At 41.5% G+C, this 20,909-nt stretch overlaps 1 protein-coding gene across 1 annotated transcript in view; it reads left to right on the forward strand.

The window, feature by feature from the left end:
- Nucleotides 1-20,909, forward strand: part of CUNH20orf194 (chromosome unknown C20orf194 homolog) — a 103,478-nt gene that overhangs the window by 50,135 nt on the left and 32,434 nt on the right. The window contains exons 17-27 of the mRNA XM_006922013.3: nucleotides 1,120-1,231; nucleotides 1,969-2,039; nucleotides 2,991-3,041; nucleotides 3,619-3,706; nucleotides 12,286-12,389; nucleotides 15,451-15,597; nucleotides 16,674-16,762; nucleotides 17,179-17,280; nucleotides 17,553-17,670; nucleotides 19,358-19,446; nucleotides 20,810-20,909. The exon at nucleotides 20,810-20,909 is cut by the window's right edge and continues 83 nt beyond it. Of these exons, the coding sequence (XP_006922075.1) occupies nucleotides 1,120-1,231; nucleotides 1,969-2,039; nucleotides 2,991-3,041; nucleotides 3,619-3,706; nucleotides 12,286-12,389; nucleotides 15,451-15,597; nucleotides 16,674-16,762; nucleotides 17,179-17,280; nucleotides 17,553-17,670; nucleotides 19,358-19,446; nucleotides 20,810-20,909 (1,071 nt within the window). The remainder of the gene's footprint in view (nucleotides 1-1,119; nucleotides 1,232-1,968; nucleotides 2,040-2,990; nucleotides 3,042-3,618; nucleotides 3,707-12,285; nucleotides 12,390-15,450; nucleotides 15,598-16,673; nucleotides 16,763-17,178; nucleotides 17,281-17,552; nucleotides 17,671-19,357; nucleotides 19,447-20,809) is intronic.

A 20,909-nucleotide genomic window follows, 5' to 3' on the forward strand; every position in this document is an offset into this window, starting at 1 on the left:
TCTTTAGATTTTCAAATTTCTTTAGAACAGATTTAGATAAACCTTCTAGCTATCAAGCCTAATTAGAAAATTAATTAAAATATAAAATCCCACCTGTCACTTTTGTATCTTTTATCACGACAACATGGAATATTAGGATTTTAGCTTTTACTGTGATTTCTTCTTTTCAATTACTCTGCTTTTTTTTTTTTTTTTTTTGAGAATTTAGCCATTCTTCCAGGAGCCCTAGGTCTTTTGTCTCTGTCTTGAGGGTAGAACTGGGGTCCCTGGGTAGCACAACAGTATGTGAAAATGGACTCTAGTTTCAGGAGCTCTGCACTGACCATTCAGCCATGTCAGGCCGGCAGGGGACAGGACTTGAGAGCACTCATCGTGCTCCCTGTACCCAGATCGTCATAGTCATCCCAGACCCTGGTTCTGGCTCATACCATTTTCTGCATTTCTGCTAGACGACTCCTGGAATTATTCCATTTTCACAAGTTTTGAATGATAAATGAGGGCTTTTTTTTACCAGCCATTCAGGAGCTCTGAGTTTCTCCAACTTTTTTTCTAGCCTACTGAAGCCTCTAGTTTTTGTCTTGCCCTTAAAGCTTAAATAGCTTTCTTTTAAATTTCTTAGTCCTGAATGTAGCACTTGAAAGTGTTGACATGTACCCCAAAATATCCATGAAGACACGCATACCAAACAAATGACCACTTTTCCCAACTTGTTCAGAACTTGAGCCCACACCAAAGAGTAGGTCAGAGTGTGGACATGCTGGGATGCAAAGAGTATATGAGTGTACAGAAACCTAGAAGAAAAACTGTGAACTCTAAGAGGCTTGAGACTAGTCGTGGTTAAGAAGGAAGGCTGTTATGTTGCCTCTTAGGAATGATAAGCAGTTAGAGGGAATCGCGTGTCTCTAATCAAGAACTAATTGCTGGGAAGCTTGTGTGATCCTGAAGTCATCTCTTAACTCTGAGGTGTATTTCAGGATAACCTGAATTTTTCTTACAAACTCTCCAGTATTCTTTTGAAATGCACCTTAAAGCAGTATTTTGTAGTCTGTTTCTTATGGATCTCTCTCCGAAGGTTTAAGACTGCCAACTAGTCTAATTCTGTTTTCTAATTTGATACAGGCGCGTATGACCGTCTATGACATTCCTGACTTGCTGGGAGGCAGGGGGTGCTTAGGATCCGTGGTCTTCTCAGAATCATTTTTAACATCTCAGATCTTGGTTAGAGAAAAGGGTAAGTATATATGTTCTTTAGAAAGCAAAGCTTGATTTTTTTTTTTTTTTTTTTTTGGCAAAATAAACCGTAAACTAAGTCAAAAGATCAGCAGTGAACTTGTGAAAATATTAGAACACTTATGATACATAAAGGGTATATATTCTAATTTATGAAGAGCTCTTACAAATAGTAGGATAAAGACAAACTACCCAATGGTAAATGGGTAAAAAATATAAACAGGTAGTGCACAGAAATGGAAAACAAATCAGCTTTATATATATATCATATATATATATATATATATATAAATCTTCACATATACATATATACGAATATGTACAGCCATACTAGTAATCAAGAAGAAGCAATTTGAAACAATAATTAGATCCATTTTTTTACACAACATGTTGGCAAAAAATTCTAGAAAATAATATCCAGTGCTGGTAGGAACAGCCTTATAATCTTTTGTTTGATTTTTAATGGTCACCTATACTACCTTGATAAAAATTAAAAGTACAGATAAAAAGGACTCATTCCCAGGACTCTTCATTTAAATGTGTGTTTCTGTTAGTGGTAAAAAAATAATAGATTCCCTGTCTCTAGATGAGGAAGTTTTCATTTTCTGAGGGCATCAAACTCTGTGGTAATAAGAGGAGCCCTCTCTTCTGAGAAGGGGAAGGGCTTTAGCCATCTGGTGCCTGCCAGGTGGGCTCAGGTGGTAGGCAGTAACCTCCATGTCTGTGGTCTTCCTACAGATGGCACTGTTACCACAGAAACCAGCTCCATAGTCCTGACAGCCGCCATACCCAGATTCTGCTCCTGGCTGGTTAGTGTCATTCATCACATGAAGTGAATGTAAACATGGGGAGATTGGGGAGGGCATTTGAGGAAGAACCTTTTCATTGGGTCCCTGGTGGGATGTCAGAACCTGAACTAGCTGCAGTTCAGGAATGGAAGTTTTTATCTCAGCTCTTTCTTTTTATACAAATGAATCTAGTTTCTTTAACTCTCTCATAATCTTGGAAAAGTTCTAAAAGAAAGGAACTGAGTTATTTGGGTCTCTGTTAAATTGTGAAAGGAAGAAATTAAGACCCTCATTTTACAGATGAGGAGACTGAGGCTTAGAAATCAGCCAACCTGTCCAAGGTCACACAGATAGAGAAAAATGGATCACGTGGCTCCCTTCCCTGGTCAAAATGGTTGCTACTGAGTTTGTATAGCAGTGTCTGTCTGTGTGTAGAAAGGTCCCTCTTCTTTGGTGGGACTTGGTCTGAAACTCCGATGCCTTGGGACACAGAAATTATGACAGCAGTGAGTTGGGTAATGATCTAAGTACCCATTTTAGAAGTTGTTTATGTTCTGTTTCTACAGTTCTGACATGGGTAGGGAAGAGCAAGAGTTATCCTCTAACATGAACATGTTTAAATGAGAACACACTCAAAATATTTTAATATGTTTTCTCTCCTTTGTCCCTAAAAATAGTTGTTTTCTCTGAAGTGAAATGTAAGTGGAGACTAACACATTCTCTCCACATATCACAGGCTCATTTAGTTGGACTTCAGGTCCCAATGAGAAAGCCCATCATAGCCTTGGACTCTGAGCCTTTATGACCAGCAGCTAACCCTACCAGCTGTCAGGACCTGAGAGACTGGATTTGGCAGAGAGACTGCCCAGTCTCCTGGAAATATTTGAACACAGAGGTGGTGGCAGGAGCGACACCTAGCCGAGTTTTGCCTTTAAAATAGTAACTGAAAATCTGTACTCCTTTTGGACACAGGTAGAAGATAATGAAGTAAAATTGTCTGAGAAAACACAGCAAACAGTGAAGGTAAGCAACCTTCTTATTCTTAATGTTAATGTCATGTCAAAATGAAACAATTTATAAAGATAATTTAACATCTCATCTTATGGCTAATCTAAAGGATCTGTACCTCTTTGTCTCAATTCCTGTTTGCATTCTTCCCCTTCTCAGCAGAGCTCTAGAAATAACCATTTATGGGGTATACAATGAGAAGGATTCTTTCTGCCATTTAGACCTTTTGGGTGTGTGTGAGTGCACGCATGCATGCATGCGTGCATGATCTCCCAATACTAGTAAAAGCAGGTCTCAGGCTGGCATAGACAGAGCTGAGAAGTCAAAGCTTTAGGCCATGGAGAGCTGCCTCCAGTGAATAACAGTCCACTGGAACATGAACAAACATTGCAGGCTTTGGTTATCAGGGAGAACCTTACATTCTTTTTCTCAGCACAAGTCAAGTGCCAAAGGCAGTAGAAGAAGTAAGGTATATCTGAGGCTGACTCAGCAGCTTTTGTACATACACAAACAGGAGCAGACTTTAGATTCTGTGAATATTTATGCTGTAAATCATCTGCTCTGTTTTTTTTTTGTTTTTTTTTTTTCCAAGGAGGATGAGTGTTTCCTGGGCACTTTTCTAACAGGAGGAGAAGGTGCATATCTTTATTCCAGCAATCTACAGTCCTGGCCTGAGGAAGGTGAGCTGTGTCTGGGTCCCTCTTTTGCTTGAGTGTTGTGATTAAAATAATACATCTGATATTTGAAAAGACTTGGTGTAGAATTGTTTTCTTATAATTTTTCTCCTTTGATCCACTCATTTTTCAGGCGAGGAAACCCGTGCAAGGAAGGGCTGGCCCCAGAACTGTACCTGGTCCTCTTGTTGCTGCCTGAGAATTGCTCTCAGAAAGGGCTAGAGCAACAATATGTCCAGAAATAGAATCTGTGAACAAAATCTGGATGAGTTTTCTGTTGTTTTATAACAATTTACCACAACTTTGGTAGCTTAAAACAACACACATCTATTATCTCACAGTTCTAAAGGTCAGAAGTCCAGGCAGGACTTGATTGGATTCATCTTTAAATGTAGATCTCATAAGGCCAAAGTCAAGGCATCAGCCAGACCAGGCTCATCCAGATTATTGGCAGACTCCAGTTTTTTCAGGTTATAGGAGTGAGGTTCCTGCTTTGTTACTGGCTGTGATCCAGGAGCACTCTTAGCGCTGCCTCCCAGTGATCTGTGCCCTTTGACTCCCTCCATCTCAGCAATAGACAATCTCCCTTGCGTTGTTGAATCTCTTGCATACTTCTAATTTCTCCAAATTCCTCTTCTGCTACCAGCCAGAGAAAACTCTACTTACAAAAGCCTTCTGTGATTAGAGAAGGCCCACTCAGATAATTTTTCTCTTGCCCTATAAGGTTACACGAACACAGGAGTAACATCAGGGATGAAGATTATTGGGGCCATCTCAAATTTCTGCCAACCACAGTCTACCTACTGGCTCCCACAATTCATGTCTCTCCCATGTGCAAAATACTAGTCACCACCTCTCAAGGGCCTCTTCCCATAAGGGTAACTGTTCAAAGTCCTAAATCTCATCAGATCAAAAATCAAAAATCTCATCATCAAGATCATCTCAGTCAGGTGTTGATGAAGCTCTGGACTGTAATCTGCTGTACTGCTCCTGAACAAAATTCCTCTCCATGTGTGGACTTGTGAAACTAAAGAGACAAGTTACCTGCTCCAGCCCTCCCAACACACAAGATGAGACTAGCATAGGATAACAGTGACAGACATGCAGGTTCAAAAAGGGGGCGCATAGAAGATAAAAAGGAGTCATCGTTCCAAGGTCTCGCATGAATTCCATGGAGATTTGTGCTCCTTTTTGGTTTCCTCAAAATAATATTTTCTTATGAGTCCTATTGAATATAGAACTTTTATTTCCCTGTTGAATGTAGTCATTTTGTGAAGGAAGAATTGTGACTTAATGCACAAATTCCTCAACCTCCACTAAGCAAAGTGCACAGCCAGGGGGATTTCTGAAGCCTTGTTAGTCACACTCTTGAGAGCTTAGATTTTTCAGACTTTCTTAGTTCCTGAGAGAAATGTAGTTTGAATTAGGAGATGGTTTTATGAGGCAGGAAAATTCAGTAGGAGCAGAGAATTTAAACAGGAATCTCCTTTGGCTGTGTATTAAACAGTTTACCACTTTGAGACTCAGATAAATTTTATGGGACTTGAAGTTTATGCCACTTGGGGCTCTCTTAAGGAAAAATAACACAAAATGATTAAGGCTCTTAGGGCCTTCAAAGAGGGGTTAGGCAGGTGGAGGTCCTGAAGCTTAAGTGTCATGGTGAATCTGCCTCTTCTTGAGACTGATGAGTTTGAAATTTATCTGTTCCCATTCTCTGAAGGCATTTAAAAATGAGCTCTTCAACATGCATTATTTTGATCAGTCTTTCTATCCTAGCCCCATAAAAGGTAAAAACTTGCCTGAGATCTATAGTGCAAGTTAATGGTAGCATCTGGAGGGTAGTCCAGGTCTTCTGATTTTCAGTTCAAGGATGGCCCAACAAACCACATGTAGGTAAGGCAACTAGTAATTCCCTTCTCTCGAAATGCTTCCAGCTGTGGAACCTTTTTCCTTCCCAGTTAGTGACTTCTATCAATAAGACTTGTTGTATAGTTCCTTTTCATTCATGTCCTTCATGTGCCCTTCTCATCCCTACCCTGCTGACCTTGGTCAGGAAGGCTGCCCAGTACCTAATCCTCAGGAGCCCACTTTAGAGTTTTACCATATACGCCTGCCTCCCTAAACAGTGTCTTGTTTTTTAGTGTAATCCAAATAGAGTCATACTCTGTGTTCTTCTGGGACTTGCTTTTTTCCCTCCTAAGATTTATCCAGATTGTTGTATGTAGCCCTATAGTTCATTCACTTTCATGGCTCCATAGGATTCCTTTATATGAAAATGTGCCGATTTATCCTTTTGACTCTTAATAGACATTTGGGTTGTTTACAGTTTTTTGCTCTTGGAGACAGCACTGTCATGAACATTCTTGTACATGTCTCCTGGTGTATGTAGCACCAGGAAGATGCCTTACAATGTATCTTTCTTGCTGTATTAAGTAACAAAATTCAACTGAGTAAATTTGAAGATCTAATTGACTTTATTAAGTGATTCATGAATTGGGCAGCATCCCATCTAGCAACTATGATGAGTTGTACAAAATGGAAGGTTGTTATAGGCAGAAAGAAGATGAGACTAAAAAGTTAAAAGAGTGGATTATTTCAGGCAAAGACACCTTCCCTTAGCAGAAGGCAGATTACCTCACTAGTGTTGATCAGAAATTCCAGACTGGTTTAAAATTCTACTCCTGAAAGAGGCTGAAACTGCAATTAGATTATTAAGTTTTGGTATGGTGATGTGGTTTAGCAAAAGTGACTCCATTTTGGGTTTGTTGTTTCTTTTTCACAGCATGTAAAAAACACGATTGCCGTCTTTTATCTCGGTCAGATGATTTTCCTGTTACATTTCTGGCTAGTTGCACCAGTCAGCTTTGAAATCTCTGGCTAGTTGGTATGTTGGCCTCCCCTGAATGTTTGCCACTTTGATTGCTATCGTTTTTGACATCCCTAGGTATAGGATTTTCTGTGCTTTGCCCAAATAAAGTCAGCCCCTCCAGCAGGCCTGCCCTTCTCCTTCATAAGACCACAGAGCTCTGGGGGGTTATAGATCATGAGAATAGCCCCATGCTAAAACACCACAGATGTCCACTTTTCCTATCAAACGTTAGTAGAATTTCTCAAATTGCTTCTCAGTTTTGTTGTATAACCTTTGTCCATTTCCTAGCTTTTGAATAGTTATCTTTAACAATTAGTCCAGTTTTGTTGCTGTTTCCCTGGGAGATGATTTGCCAAAGTCCTCACAGCCATTTCAGAGGTCCCAACCCTCAGGACTTTGAAAGGTATTTTCACTTGGTAAGGAATTTTAGGTTGACAGCTTCTTTCTTTTGGTGCTTTAAAGATGTTGCTCCACTCTGCTGTATTCTAGCTTGCATTGTTTCTAAGCAGAAATCTACTGCCATCTTTATCTTTGTTCCTTTCTGCACATAGTTTTTTTCTCCACTCCAGATTTTCTTTCTTTCTAGCACAGATTTTAAGCAATTTGATTTTTATGTGATGTGGTTTAAATGCTGTGGTTTTCTTCATGTTGCTTGTGCTTGGGATTCGGTTAGCTTTTCGATCAATGGATTTATAGTTTTCAAATTCGGAAAATTTTTGGCCATTATTTCCTTAGTCTGGACTCCAGGTCCTTCTATTTGGCTGCTTGAAATTGTCCCACAGCTTCCTGATGTTCTGTACAATTATTTTCAGTCATTTTTCTCTTTGTGTTTTATTTTGCATAGTTTTTATTTTTATGTATTCTAATTTGCTAACTATCATTGTTGTTAAATTAACATTTGTTAAGTGGAACACAGAGTGCCAAGTTCAACAGAAGACCACGGAAAGAAATTGAAATAGAGAAATTTAATACTCACAGGTCCCGGAGGAAGTACACAGCATGCCTTGAGGGGCCACACAGGGAGGGCAAGGTAGGGTTCAGGCAGAGAGAGTGACAGGACCTGGGACACATGCCTATATTAAGGGTCCGTGAGTGGAGTGCTTTGGGATTCTTAGCCTAAGGTCAGAATGGTCAATTCAAAACAAAAGGAGTGGGATTTTGATGAGTTCCACAGGGATCTTCTCTAAGAGATTCACAGGGTACAGCACTAGGAGTCTGTGGAGACTTTTGATTACAAGGCTATTGGGGAAGTCATATCAGGAACTAAATTTGCTTATGTCTCTGTGGGCTATTATCTAGGACATGTGCTTGCCTAAAGGGGGCTACTGTCAGTTTAGGCCCCTGTAGGCCCTTGGCCAAACCGAATGGATGCTGAGGCAGCAGCACTATGGAGTAGCTTAGCTAAGCTCTCAACAGTTATCTAGTGTCATTTACCTCATCCAGCGTATTTTTATTTTTAGACATTATATATTTTATCTCTAGAAGTTTGATTTAGATCTTTTTTACATCTTTCATGTCCCAAGTTAACATGGTTCTTCTAGCTTCTTGAAGATATGAATACAGTTATAATAATTGTTTTAATATGTTTTTCTTCTAATCCTATCATCTTGGCCTTGCTTTTAAGCTTTGTTAGGTAGAAAGCAGAGCAACATTTAATTTAGGGATAATTTTACCCGACTGCTGAGGCAAATCCTTCTGAATACTCTACCTGACATCCCTGTGAAGTAGGAGGTTTTCCACTGTGGCTGGTGGGAATGGGTAGAAAGTCCAGTGCAAGATATGGGTTGATGTTCTTTGTTTTACATAGGATTATCTAGTTTTTCCAGCACCATTTGTTGAAAAGACTCCTTTCTTCTCTGAATTGCCTTTGCACCTTTGTTGACTATAAATTGACCATATATTTACTAGTTCCTGCAGGCCTCAGGGGATGGTTTGCACTCAGGCAGCTTCTTCATTCTTCGGGTAGTGCTTCATAGATTCCAGAGTGTTTTCTTTCACTAGTCAGAGATTATTTAGCAGTAAGCAACAGGAGTGCTGGTCCCATTGACAACACAGGGCAGTTGATACATCCTGAGGACTCTGGTGGCCAAGCTGAGTTTCAGCTTCCTGTGATAGGAAAGCCCAGGCAGTGGTCACGTGCTATCTGCTGCCTTCATTCTGCACCCTGTCATGTGTTCCCTTGTGCCCACATGAAGCTGTTGAGGGACACTGTAAAAGGAAAGTTCTCTGCAGCACTGAACATAAATGAATAATAGATCTGTGTATTACTGTACCTATAGGCTGGATGACAGGAACAGGATGTCGAGAAAAGTAAACAAGTCACAGAAGGATAAGTGTCGGGGTTTGTTTTTTTTCTTTAAACCACTGTATATATTTCACATACTGTCTCACACACAGAATGAAAATTATCTAGCCATTACATCATAATATTTCCCAAGCAGTGATAAATGTTCCCTCTTCAAACAGATTGGAACATTAGCGGATTTTTATTTGTACAGCCTTGCTTCTGAAGGAGGAAAAGCCAAATTCTTCATTGATACTTGGTGTCTTTTTTGCCCTGAGGGCTTGTCCTCCTCCTGTTGGACTCCTGGGGATGTAGAGGTCATTCAAAGACAGACCCATGTTGCAGTTTCCTGCTGCTGCTTGGGTAGTGAAGGGGAATGTCTTCTCACCTTGGGTTTTTAGACTCACAGAATGGAGAGGGAATGACACAGCTCATCCACTAAGAGCACCAAGGATGAGACAAGGAGCAAGGGAGATCACATCAGAAGTTGGCTATCCAAGTCACTAAGAAACCCCTGCAAAGACATGTCCCTTCAGACCATACTCGGACAGTCATGAATCCAGAGCAGATACCAGAAGTGTTATTACTAAAAGTGGATCAGGATCTAAGTGACCAACCAAGGCATTGACACTGGACCACCCAGTGAGACACTTCACTTATCTCATGTGTGCTCTGAGAATAATGACAGAGTTATTGCTCCCAGAGCCAGACTGAGGGGTAGCTGCACCAGTACTAAACCAGTTCTTATTTACCAAGTCCCTCCCTGGGCCAGGCCCCACAGTGAGTGTTTTTCTAGCACTGCCTAGTGAATTTCTGTCTTCCTCTTTTCCATTTTGTTTTGAGGCTTCAGAGTCTAGAGGGAGAGAAAGTACTGGAGATGACCTTCCTGATCTACTTTTTTCCCTGTCTTCCCAGTGAGTACTTGGAATGTGCCAACTCTCAGATCAGTGCTCTTCCCTGGAAGCTTTGGGAGGATTTGAGGTTTGTCCAGGAGGCCTTTGAATGGTACTTGACTTGTTTCTGAGAAACTTCTTATTTAGAGGTACACAGGTGGAAGGTGAGCCCAGGACCTGGAAGGGTGCAAATATGTAGTAGTAGGTAGGGGAGCAGTTTCTGCCTCCTGACACCTATTGACTCTCTTTTCTCTGTAAACAGTAGATAAGAGTCATCTCGTGGCCAGAATTGATGTTTGTGGTGTTGGGAGAATGTTGAAGATCTTGGCTGGGCCCTGGTGGAGTAGGTGGAAAGGGTTGGGAGACAGCAGTGGCAGCACTGTGGGCAGCACTGTGGGCTTGTTAAGACTGAGGAAGCAGAGATGGCTCATTGTCAGATTAGCCACACCTGGGTTTTGGGGAGAGCAAAAGTGAAGGGAAGAGGGGTAAGAGAACCAAAGGGTCCCAGCGTGGTACAGTGCCTTGGCAAACCTATGTTCTTTACCTGGCTCCACCATCAAGTAGTTCTGTGCCTTTAGGGGAAGTCTCTCTAAACTTGAGTTTTCCCATCAGCTCTATAAGAAGAAGAATATTTCCTCTTATAATTGTTGTGAAGATGGAAAACTATAATGTATATGACGTGCTTGGTGCTTAGTAAATACTGAGTAAAATCTGCTTCCATTTCTTCTCCTGACAAAACAGATTAAAAATAGATCCTGTCCCAGGGGTTCTGCCCTGGATGTATATGAGAGGAAAGTCAGAAATTTCTGAGCAATAGTGGGAAATGAGGCCTTGAAGGCTCAGTGACATCAGAGGATGAAGTTTTGGGAATGAGGTAGCTAAAAGGATGATGAGGTGCTGTAGTCAGAGAATAGATTCTGAAACTAAAGATTCCAGAAGGTAAGATGTTCTGGGTGCTGCTTTACTGCTGTGCATTTGGGATTGAGGAGCAGCAAGGCCATAATGTGGCATGAACTATGCCCTGATCCCTCAGAAGGAATGAGAGTGTTGGCTTTGGAAGAGAAGACCGTGGGGACATTCAGAAGCTGTTTGGAATGTTGGGGCATGATTAGGAGGGCAGTAGACATGAGCAGTGAAGGAAAGAGGGGTGGGGGGCTGTGTCTCTTAAGGGAATTAAAGTATTGTGCCAGCAATGGAACAGGAGGGAGGAACCTTGGCATTGGTACAGGAGGAGGCTGGGGCATAAGTAGCCAAGTTTTACTTGTTAGAGATGAGAGGCTCACAGGGCTTGAAACTGGATTCTTTGAACTGTGCTGACTGGTCTCTGCCTGCTGCTGCCGCAGATGGTAAAGTTGGCATTATTTCTCTCTGGCTAATCATCTGTATCTTCATTTATAGGCTACAAACCTTCCTCTTTTACCTAAAAGCTGCATCCATCTCCTCCACTTCTCCTCACCCCCATTAACACACATATACAAGCATACATACCAGGCCTCTCTCTGCCCCCTGAAACTCCACCTCCTCAAGATGCCTTCAGAACTTGCTCTTCTTGTCATTATAACCTCCAGAGCTTTGAGGCTACCTTCCTAAAGTTACAGCTCAAGGAATCAGTCCCTCTTGTCAAAAATAAGATAAAAATGACAGTGTTCCCAAGCCTGTGCCTTGAGTCCAAGAAGTAATTTCGGTCTTCTCTATATATAAAAACAGGGAAAGGCTGTTACAGGAGCAGAAATGATCCAGCTTGGACCAACTCCAGAAAGCAGCTTCACCCAGGGGTATTATGGGTGTTCTGGGTGCTTCATCTGGGTCTTCAAAGCAAACCTATATCCAGCCTTAACCCTTGTCATTTTAGCTGTCCATCTCTCTGTGGTCTGCCCCCAGGGCCCATACTGAGCTAATTTATTTAGCAACTCTCCTTAGACCTGAATCTTTGTCCTGAGGAACCCATATCCAATGTCCATATCCACCCATCTTGCTTTTGTGAACTATAGAACCACAGGCCTCCAAGTGTCTATAGAACCCAGTTATTGCCTAACTCAAATGTTCCTTTGCTGGACAGAGGAACCCTTAAGCTTCCTTCACTGGCCCTTCAGCTGAGACCCTAGTGCTCCTTCTTGGACTTTTAAGTGAGGAATATGATCTCTTTAGAGCTGAGCCAGCTTCTGTCAAAATAGAAGAAAGGGGCACCTATAAACTCAGTAATGGAGCAGACATACCCAGTCTTTTTTAGTGTGTTTTCCTGGAAGACACTCATATGTGAATGTGAATTTTGCCTCTCCCCATCAGCTGATAACTTACTCACTTGTTTTTTCTAATTCTTATGCAAAGACTGTATTTGATGCTCTTTTTCTCTCTGAGGCTCCAGGAGCATACATTGGTTTCCCCAGAGCACAGGGCTCAGCATAAACATCATGTAACTTAAGAGCTACTGGTCTCTAAGTCACCACACTGGCCTGCCCTGGTATATACAAGAAGGACATTGGAATCTGGCCCCCAGGATCTAGCCCTCTGTCTCTGACCAACTCTCTTTTCCTTCCAGGGAAAGTATATTTCTTCTGTAGAGGCCTCCTGTTTTCTCACCATCATCTCGGAAGTATCATCATTTCCAAGGATCACATGAATTCCATTTTGTTCTATGATGGGGTAGGTATTTTACCAGACCATGGCTTTAGTGTTCAGAAAAGTACTCATACTTCTGGGAAACCAAATAACTCCCTGTCCCCGCTCCACCACCATGGGGCAGGATGTAAGGAGTCAGTTCTGCCCTTTGGGGCAGGTAAGCAGAGAGGTCATGGAGAGAACTATCCACTCTCAGGGCTCTGAGCCTTGTCAACCTCACTGCTCTGTAAAGGGCTTAGCTAGAAAGGACTTCTGGGTTAGGATAGTTACCCTTGAACAATTAATTTATCCCAACGAGGATCAAAAAGTAGGCTGAAGAAGGCCTACAATGGCCCCTAACAGATGGTCTCCTGCCCAGGGACGCAAAGCTCACCCACTTAAGATCTGGAAAGAAGCTGCTTCCTACGATATTGATGGGGCTCCACTCATTAGCATGGGAAAGAATTATAAGTGAGCCAGAGAGGGAAAGAAATGGCTAACTTTCTCCATGAGGGCTTAACCCTTCCCTGTCATGCAGACTTAACCTCCAGCTGTATGAAAGTTCCATCCCCAGAACCATCCTTTAACTTCACCAGTCTGCAACAACACTTTTCTTTTGGGGGTAAGAGGGTAGTTATGAGTTTCCTCTAGCCTGTACCCTCTGGCCAGAGCACAGCTCATCTCTCAGTATGATGCTCAATCACAGCTTTAAAACCAGCTTGTTTGGGAGCTAGGACACAGACTCAGTAAGGTGGTTTCATTAGATGATCAGAAAATGAATTCTGTGAATAATTCTTGAAAGAATTCTTTCTCTCACATAGAACTTACTGCCTTAAAGATTGTTCAGAAATGTGGGCAGATCAGTAAAACAAAATGGATGTCCGTATAGATGAAAGTTTTAATATTAGATTAGAGTCTTCTGTCATCAGGGGAGAAAGGATGAATCATTTAAGTGTTGGGACTATAAGTTAGCTAATTTGGGGGAGAAATGGAGTAGTCATATCAAAAATCACAACAGACTTCTGATAGATTAAAATTAAATATTTTTAAATTTCACACATAGAATGAAGAATATAAAGATGAATCTTTACTAAACCTCCAGAGTCAGGAAGACTTTCTAGCGTAGCTTAAAGGAAAAGTCTGTCAAATTTGACCACTTAAAGGATTTTTAAATTTTTTGCTGATAATTTATTGAAATATACTTTAAATATAATTAAGTCTATCCATTTAAAGTTTTGACAGATGTATACACTCATGAAACCACCATCACAGTCAAAATACAGAAGACTTTTATCACCCCAAAAAAGTTTCCTAATGCCCTTTTGCTGCTCATCTTTCCCTCTTCTTCTGGCTTCAGGCAACCACTGTAGATAGTTTACATTTTCTAAAATGTTACATAAGTGGACATTATATATTCTGTACCCTTTTGAGTCTGGCATTTGTTTACAGATAGTGTGCAACAACATGGCAGATGCTAGCAGGAAATTTTAGAAGCAAGATATGGAACTGTAAAAATAAATGTGATTTTCCAGTGCCTAAAATAGACAAGTCAATGAATGAATAGGCAAAAAAGACCGGAAGAAAAAGTACTAAAATGTTTGCTGTAGTTAGGTTTAGATGGTGAGACTTTGGATAATTTTTTTAAACCTTCTCTATTCTATTTTTGTTTCTTTTCAAATTTTTAATTAATGAGCTTATTACCTTTATAATGAAAAATTGTTTTAAAAAATCTTTCCTTCTAAGATCAGGAACAAGACAAGGACGCTCGCTTTTGCCACTTCTATTCAACATAGCATTGGACGTTCTAGCCAGAGCAATTAGTCAAGAAAAAGAAATAAAAGGCATCTAAATTGAAAAGGAGGAAGTGAAATTATCTCTGTTCACAGATTATATGATCTTATATGTATAAAACCCTAAAGATTCCACAAAAAATAACTATTAGAATTAATAAATGAATTCACAAAAGTTGCAGGATACAAAACAACAACAAAAAAAATCAGTTGCATTTCAATACCCTAGCAATGAACAACTCAAAAAAGATATTGAGAAAACAATTTCATTTACATTAACATCAAAAAGAATAAAATACTTAGGAATAAATTTAACCAAAGAAGTGAAAGACTTATACACTGAAAACTACAAAACACTGCTGAAAGAAATTGAAGACCTAAGTAAATGGTAACATCCCATGTTCATGGATTAGAAGACTTACTATTGTTAAGATGACAATACCACCCAGAGCGATCTACAGATTCAATGGAATTCCTGTGATAATCCCAATAGCATTTTTTGCAGAAATAGAAAAAGCCATTCTGTTATTCATATGGAATCTCAGGGGTACTCTGACTAACCAAAATAATCTTGAAAAGAACAAAATTTCAGGACTTACACTTCCAGATTTCAAAACTTACTACAAAGCTGCAGTAATCAAACAGCAGTGTGGTACTGGCATATGGTCTGACATATTGACCAATGTAGCAGAATAGAGAGCACAGAAATAGAAAAAAAAATGTATGGTTAAATGATTTTGTTAAGGGCACCAAGACCAGTGAGGAAAGGACAGTCTTTTAAACAGGTGGTGCTGGAACAACTGGATATCTACATGCAAAAGAAGGAAGTTAGACCCTCATGCCATATAGTAAAAATTAACTCAAAAATGGAGCATAGGCCTAAATGTAAGAACCAAAACAAACGCTTAGAAGAAAATATAGGAATAAATCTTTATAACTTTGGATTAGGCAATGATTTCTTGGATATGAGAACAAAAGAAAAAATATACAAATTGGACGTCATCAAAATTAAAAACTGTGTATCCAAGGGACACTATCAAGAAAGTGAAAACAGCCCACAGAATAGAAGAAAATATAAGTCATATATCTGATGATACCCTAGAAAGAATTTTGAGATGGTATTTTTAATTTAGAAGAAAAGACCCTGTGCTTCCTGTATCTTGCATAACAGGGTATTAGCAAGCACATTTATAATTGAACCCCAGTAAACCACATAATGTGAAAATAATTGCACTGAAATTCATCATGTGTCTGACAGATGGCTGGTATCATGCAAATGGCTTTTCTCACCAATGCTCCCTCTTTTCTTTCTTTAGGATTCCATCAGTATCGTTGCTGCCCTTCTGATAGACTTCAAAAGCTCATTACTTCCTCATCTCCCAGTTCATTTCCATGGATCAAGCAATTTTCTGATGATTGCCCTTTTCCCCAAATCAAAGATATACCAAGCATTTTACTCAGAGGTAACATCAGTCATTAGTCAGCAAAACTACTAGTTTTTAAAAAGCAGTTTAGATGGTAAGGCAGTGTCTCAGCATTAACAATGAGGTAATGAGAGGGAGTTGGGAGAGCTGGTGGAGAGTGGCTACTTCTAATCCCTTTAGGTCCTGCAATGGTGCTATTGTCATTGAGAGTTGAAAACCTAAAGGCACTGAACAGAAGCCTTTTCATCTTCTAAGAAAAATGTTCTTTGTCCCTTTAAATCCTAATTAAACTCATCTTCCTTTTAGCTACTTTGTTGAATTGTTGGGCCCTACCTACTGGATCATAGTTCTCTACCCCACCCCAAGATCTCCCTAGGTTTCACAGGCCCTGCTCTTGTGAATGGTCCCACCTGGCAGGCTGCATATTATAGGCAACTTGGCACAGACTGCATGAGTGAAGGAGCTTACTGAGAATTATACAACCCAGTTAGAGACCACACAGTAGCCAAAGTCAAACAGATGGCTAGACTCGTGAAGAGTGGAAATGCTTGGAAAGGTGTGATTGCAGCAGCTTGTGAGGAGACAGTGTCCCTCCCTCAGGACAGCTTCTCAGAACATGGAGGAGACAAGAGCTGGCCTTGGCTGCGAATGGTGTCTCAGGCCAATCTGTCTCCCTCTTACTGCCTGCTGGTCCTTCCTACCTCTTTGTGTTTGTCCTTTCAATCCAAGAACATGGAAGCAGCTTTTTAGTTTCTCTTCAGCCATCTCTCTGCTTTCAGACAAGAGTTGCTTGAACCACTCCCTATGTTTGGCCCTATGACCAGAGAAGAACGTGCACCTTCTGCCTGAACGTTGTTACCTGACACCTTCTTCTGTGCTTCCTGACCTCTGAAGGGGCAGAATCCCTGGGAGAGGAACCCAGAAAGAAATTCTAGTTTTGAAAAATACAGAACAAAATTGCTTTAGGCCTCTATTTTTGAAACAAACTTGTTTGTTATGATGGTTTGTCTCTGTACTGACAGTCCAGATTTTCAACAAGCATCAAATCCCCATGTGGGTTCCATATCCTGTTGTTGAGTTTAAAGTATTCTTTGCTCAAATTCTGTTTTGTTTAGGTCTTCTCCCTCTGGCAACAGCAGGCTAACTCAGGACTGTCTTTTAAAGTGATCCAGGAAGGTGGATTATCTGTGGAACAAAAGAGATTGTAAGTAGCTGCCTTCACTGTTTATGCTTGCTTCCCTAAGCTATGCATGTCTGCCCTCTCTGCAGGATGACTTGTTATGTAATACAGGGGTCTTGGCATCTAAAAGGACCGACACAGTCATTTCAGTGCTGCCAACTTGTAGGTAGCAAGTGCCTGTAGAAAAAAAAAAAATAGAAGTCAAGAAAGATGAAATCCACCAAGATACAGAAACCCATAGTATTACCAATGGTTTCGGGCCAGTTTTCATATGTGGGCACGCCAGTCATCATGCGCTAATGCAGCATTTTGTTTAAGTTAGTGAGATGCTTATTTTTGGAAGTGTTGACTCTGTCATGGGACTCTAGCTTGAAAGCATCAAAACAAGTTATGTAAAGTATATGCGCTATGTTCTAATCTGTGAGCTTTTGATATTCCAGACACTCCAGTGCACAAAAGCTCTTCGATGTCCTGAGCCATTCTGCCGGGGAGAAACGGAGTTCTCTAAAGCTCCTCTCAGCCAGACTCCCAGAGCTAGACTGGTGAGCTCTGGTTTTCTGTTTATAGATGTTTAATGTTCCTGCTTATGAAATGTGAGAAACCTCAGTGTTAGTCCTTTCTAAGCTCCTTTTTCTTTATAGCTTCTTAGGGATCATTGTAAAAGGTAGCAGTGACATACCATATACAATTTTATTCTCTAGGGAGAATCTCTCTAAGGTTTCTTTTTCAGCAATTAAATAAAGAGTTTCTCACGTTAAAGGGCACATTCAGACAAGGCCGGTGATGGTAACATGATAGCAATGTCTTTGTCTAGGTTCCTCCAGCATTTTACCATCAGCAGCATTAGTCGGGAGCCTGTTATGAGGACTCATCTCCCTGTCCTGCTGCAGCAAGCTGAAGTCAGCCCCACTCACCAAGTGGAAAATGACAAGGTACAAGTAGCTCAACAAATCTGCTGGGGGTTCACGGGAAGCTAATCTTGCTCGCCTGTCCATGTGTCTCCCTGTCCAAGAGCTCCAGCAGAGTCCCTTTTATAAGACTCTCCACCTCCTTGAATACTGATATGATACCCATGAAACCCACTCTACATAGTGACTGTGGACAAGCCTCTAAATTAACCCCAGCCAAGCCCCAGGGCAGTGATGAAAAAACTCTGACACCTTGCTGTGCCCTCCCTTGCTTCTCTAGGCCTTTCAAACTCTTGTTTGGTGCTTTCATGCCATCAACTCTTTCTGGTCGTGACAAGGACTTACCTGGCAGTAGGTGACACATTGAGCTTAATTAGAGGATGGGCCTTGTTAGCTGGGCCTTGCTGGCATCATCAGGGTAAGATGATACTTTATAAACATCATCTTCCCGAGAGTGTATTTTAATCTGCTCCTGCCTCACACTCCCCTCCTCTGAACCCTTCACACCATTTCTTTGGACCCATATGTCTTTATATGCTCAAAGAGGGCATTTATTTCTGTGCAAACGAAGAAGACACTCAACTGCAAAAGAAAATAGAAGCATTGAGGAATCAGAAGCCTCAATTTTTCCTTAGACAAGAGTTTAAAAATGAAAATGTCTTCTTGTTATGTTTTGTTTAAATGGTACTATAGGACTGGCCTGAAAGTAAAATGTATGCTCTGATTTGAGAGGCTGAGGCCTGGGCACTGAGGAATAGGCACCAAGATAGGGAAATACGGATGGGAGGAGGATAAATAAAATGTCATTTACATGGAGTGCTGCTCACAGGGGCAGAAAGGGATACAGAGTAGAGGCCTAGTCAAAGGGGAGGAAGGAGAGTTTCTGATTCCCATTAAAGAAGAGGGATCCACTGTCACCTCTCTGCTTATGTGACCACCTCAGGTGATGAGTGCCTCCAAGCTGACCTTTAAGTTATCTGCGACCAGGCCTGTCCAGTGAGTCTTGGGTATTGTGATAAAACACATACTTAAAGAGGCTCTTGCCGTGCTGTATTATTTATATCTGTATCCTTCAGCAGTTGCAAAGTTCCTTTCCTCCCCTGCCTGACCCCTTTGTCAGTGAATTTTTTCAAGTTGCTTTGCAATATCTGCCTGCAGGGGGCCCTGTTTTCATATGGTTGTGGTACTAAGACAGTCCAGCCTGGCTCCTTTTCTCCCCATCAAGACTCAGTAGTACTTCCTACACCAGTTTGTTTCCTTAGTTCAGGATATGTGACTTGAAGGGCACAGCAGCCAGACAGAAACATCCCCAGTACCACACATCTCCTTCGCTGAGATTAATTACCACGCCAGTTGAACCTTTGGCATTTTTGTCCCAGACCTCCTTTCTGCCCAGTATTTTCCATTGTATTTTAATTGATTTAGTCACAACCCACTCCATGGAAATTATAAGAGTAATACAAAATTTAAAATGTGTTTGCTCTGTGCCAGATAATGTTCTAAGTACTCAACATATATTAACTCAGTTAATCATCATCACACCTACCTTGCAAGGTAGGTTCTGTTGTTAGCCCAAGGTCACATAACTAGTGAGTGCTGGTACTGAGGTTCATTCCTACAGAACTGGCTCTAGAAGTCTGATCTCTTAACCTCACATACAACTCTGCCTCCCAATTGAATTACAAACCCACATGGCTTTTCTTTCATGTAGGTCATTATCAGCATTGTAACGGGCCTCCCGGGCTGTCATGCTAGCGAGCTCTGTGCTTTTCTGGTCACTCTGCATAAGGAATATGGCAGGTTAGTATGGCTGCTGATGCCTTTGCTTTGGGGAAAGGGAGTCTGTGCCTGGACCTGCTGAGGCCCCAGGAAAACTTTGACATGTACTGACTGAGCTTTGGTATAATTGGTATCAACACAGTGGTCATCATCTATCCATTCATTTGACGCATTTGTACTGACTGTTTTGTGTATGCCAGGCACTGTTCTAAATGTGGAGGACAAATAAACAAAACAGACTAGAAAATCTCTGCCCCCATGGAGCTAACATTCTAGTGTGGGGAGACAGACAATTAACCAGATAAGGAAAATAGTATATTAACTAGTAAAAAGTGCTATAGAGAAAATAAAGTGGAGATGGCTTATAGGTAGTGCAGGGCGGGTTGTGGGGGGCAGAATTCCAGCTATAAATTGGGTGCTCAGGGAAGACAAGACCTCACTGAGAAGGTGACATTCGAACAGAGGCCTAAGGAAATGAGGGAGTGAGCCCTTGGGTATCTGGGAAGAGCACTGTAGCAGCAGGACCAGCACAGGCAAAGGCCTGGAGGTGCGCCTGGTCAGCAGGGTGATTCGGGACCAGGGTAGTTAGCACTTGGAAGCTGGTAGATAACGATGATGTGATCCTTCCCTGACCACAAGTGGACTGTGTGAGTCCAGGTGCAGCTAGGACAAACTGGCTCAGATGAAATTAGGGAAATCATTCTTCCATCACTTCCACCTGGCTGGGAGGTTACTAAACAACCCTTGGTGACTGAGCTGGGCTTTTAATATCTAGTCAGTCTACCTCAAAGTCAGGCATCCTGCAGGAGGCTGTAGAAGAATTGAGAAGACTGCAATCGCCTGGAGGGTTAGGAGTTTCAGGTGGGAGGGAGGTCATGGGGGATGGAAAGGTGAATTTTGGAGAGATGCTAGGGGTATATTGGACCTTCTTTAAAAGCACTACATAGTTACATGGTTTCTCCCTCGTTTCCATTGCTTTTTGTTCTATAAACAGTCGAATTTTTCACCCTGTCCATTTCTTATTCTCAGCAAGAGTTTTACTGAGCACCAGACTGAAGCCATTGTATCGGATGGTCTTTCAGTATGTAACTGCCTAGTCGGGAGTCTTTCTCAACTCCGAAGTCTGTTGGTCAAGTCTGTTGATCTTTTTCCCTGTGGCAAGGCGTTTCCTGTCAAGAACTCCAAGGATTGTGGTTTCAAGATATGGGGTTTCTCACCCAGCCATTGCCCTTTGCCTGCTTTGGTGGTGCCAAGATTGCTTTCTTCTGTATAGGTTCACTGGACAGAACGTGGGAGTACTGGTCACATTTGAATCCACTGTCTGAGCCTGTGGGGACAGGCCATCAGGTGGCCCCCATGCTGAAATTACACTTGCTGTTTCCAGGTGGATGGTGTACCGCCAAATCATGGACAGCTCCGAATGTTTTCATGCTGCCCATTTCCAGAGGTACCTTTCCAGCGCCCTGGAGGCCCAGCGGAACCGC

The sequence above is a fragment of the Pteropus alecto genome, unplaced genomic scaffold (assembly GCF_000325575.1).
Source record: "Pteropus alecto unplaced genomic scaffold, ASM32557v1 scaffold45, whole genome shotgun sequence".
Lineage (NCBI taxonomy): Eukaryota > Metazoa > Chordata > Mammalia > Chiroptera > Pteropodidae > Pteropus > Pteropus alecto.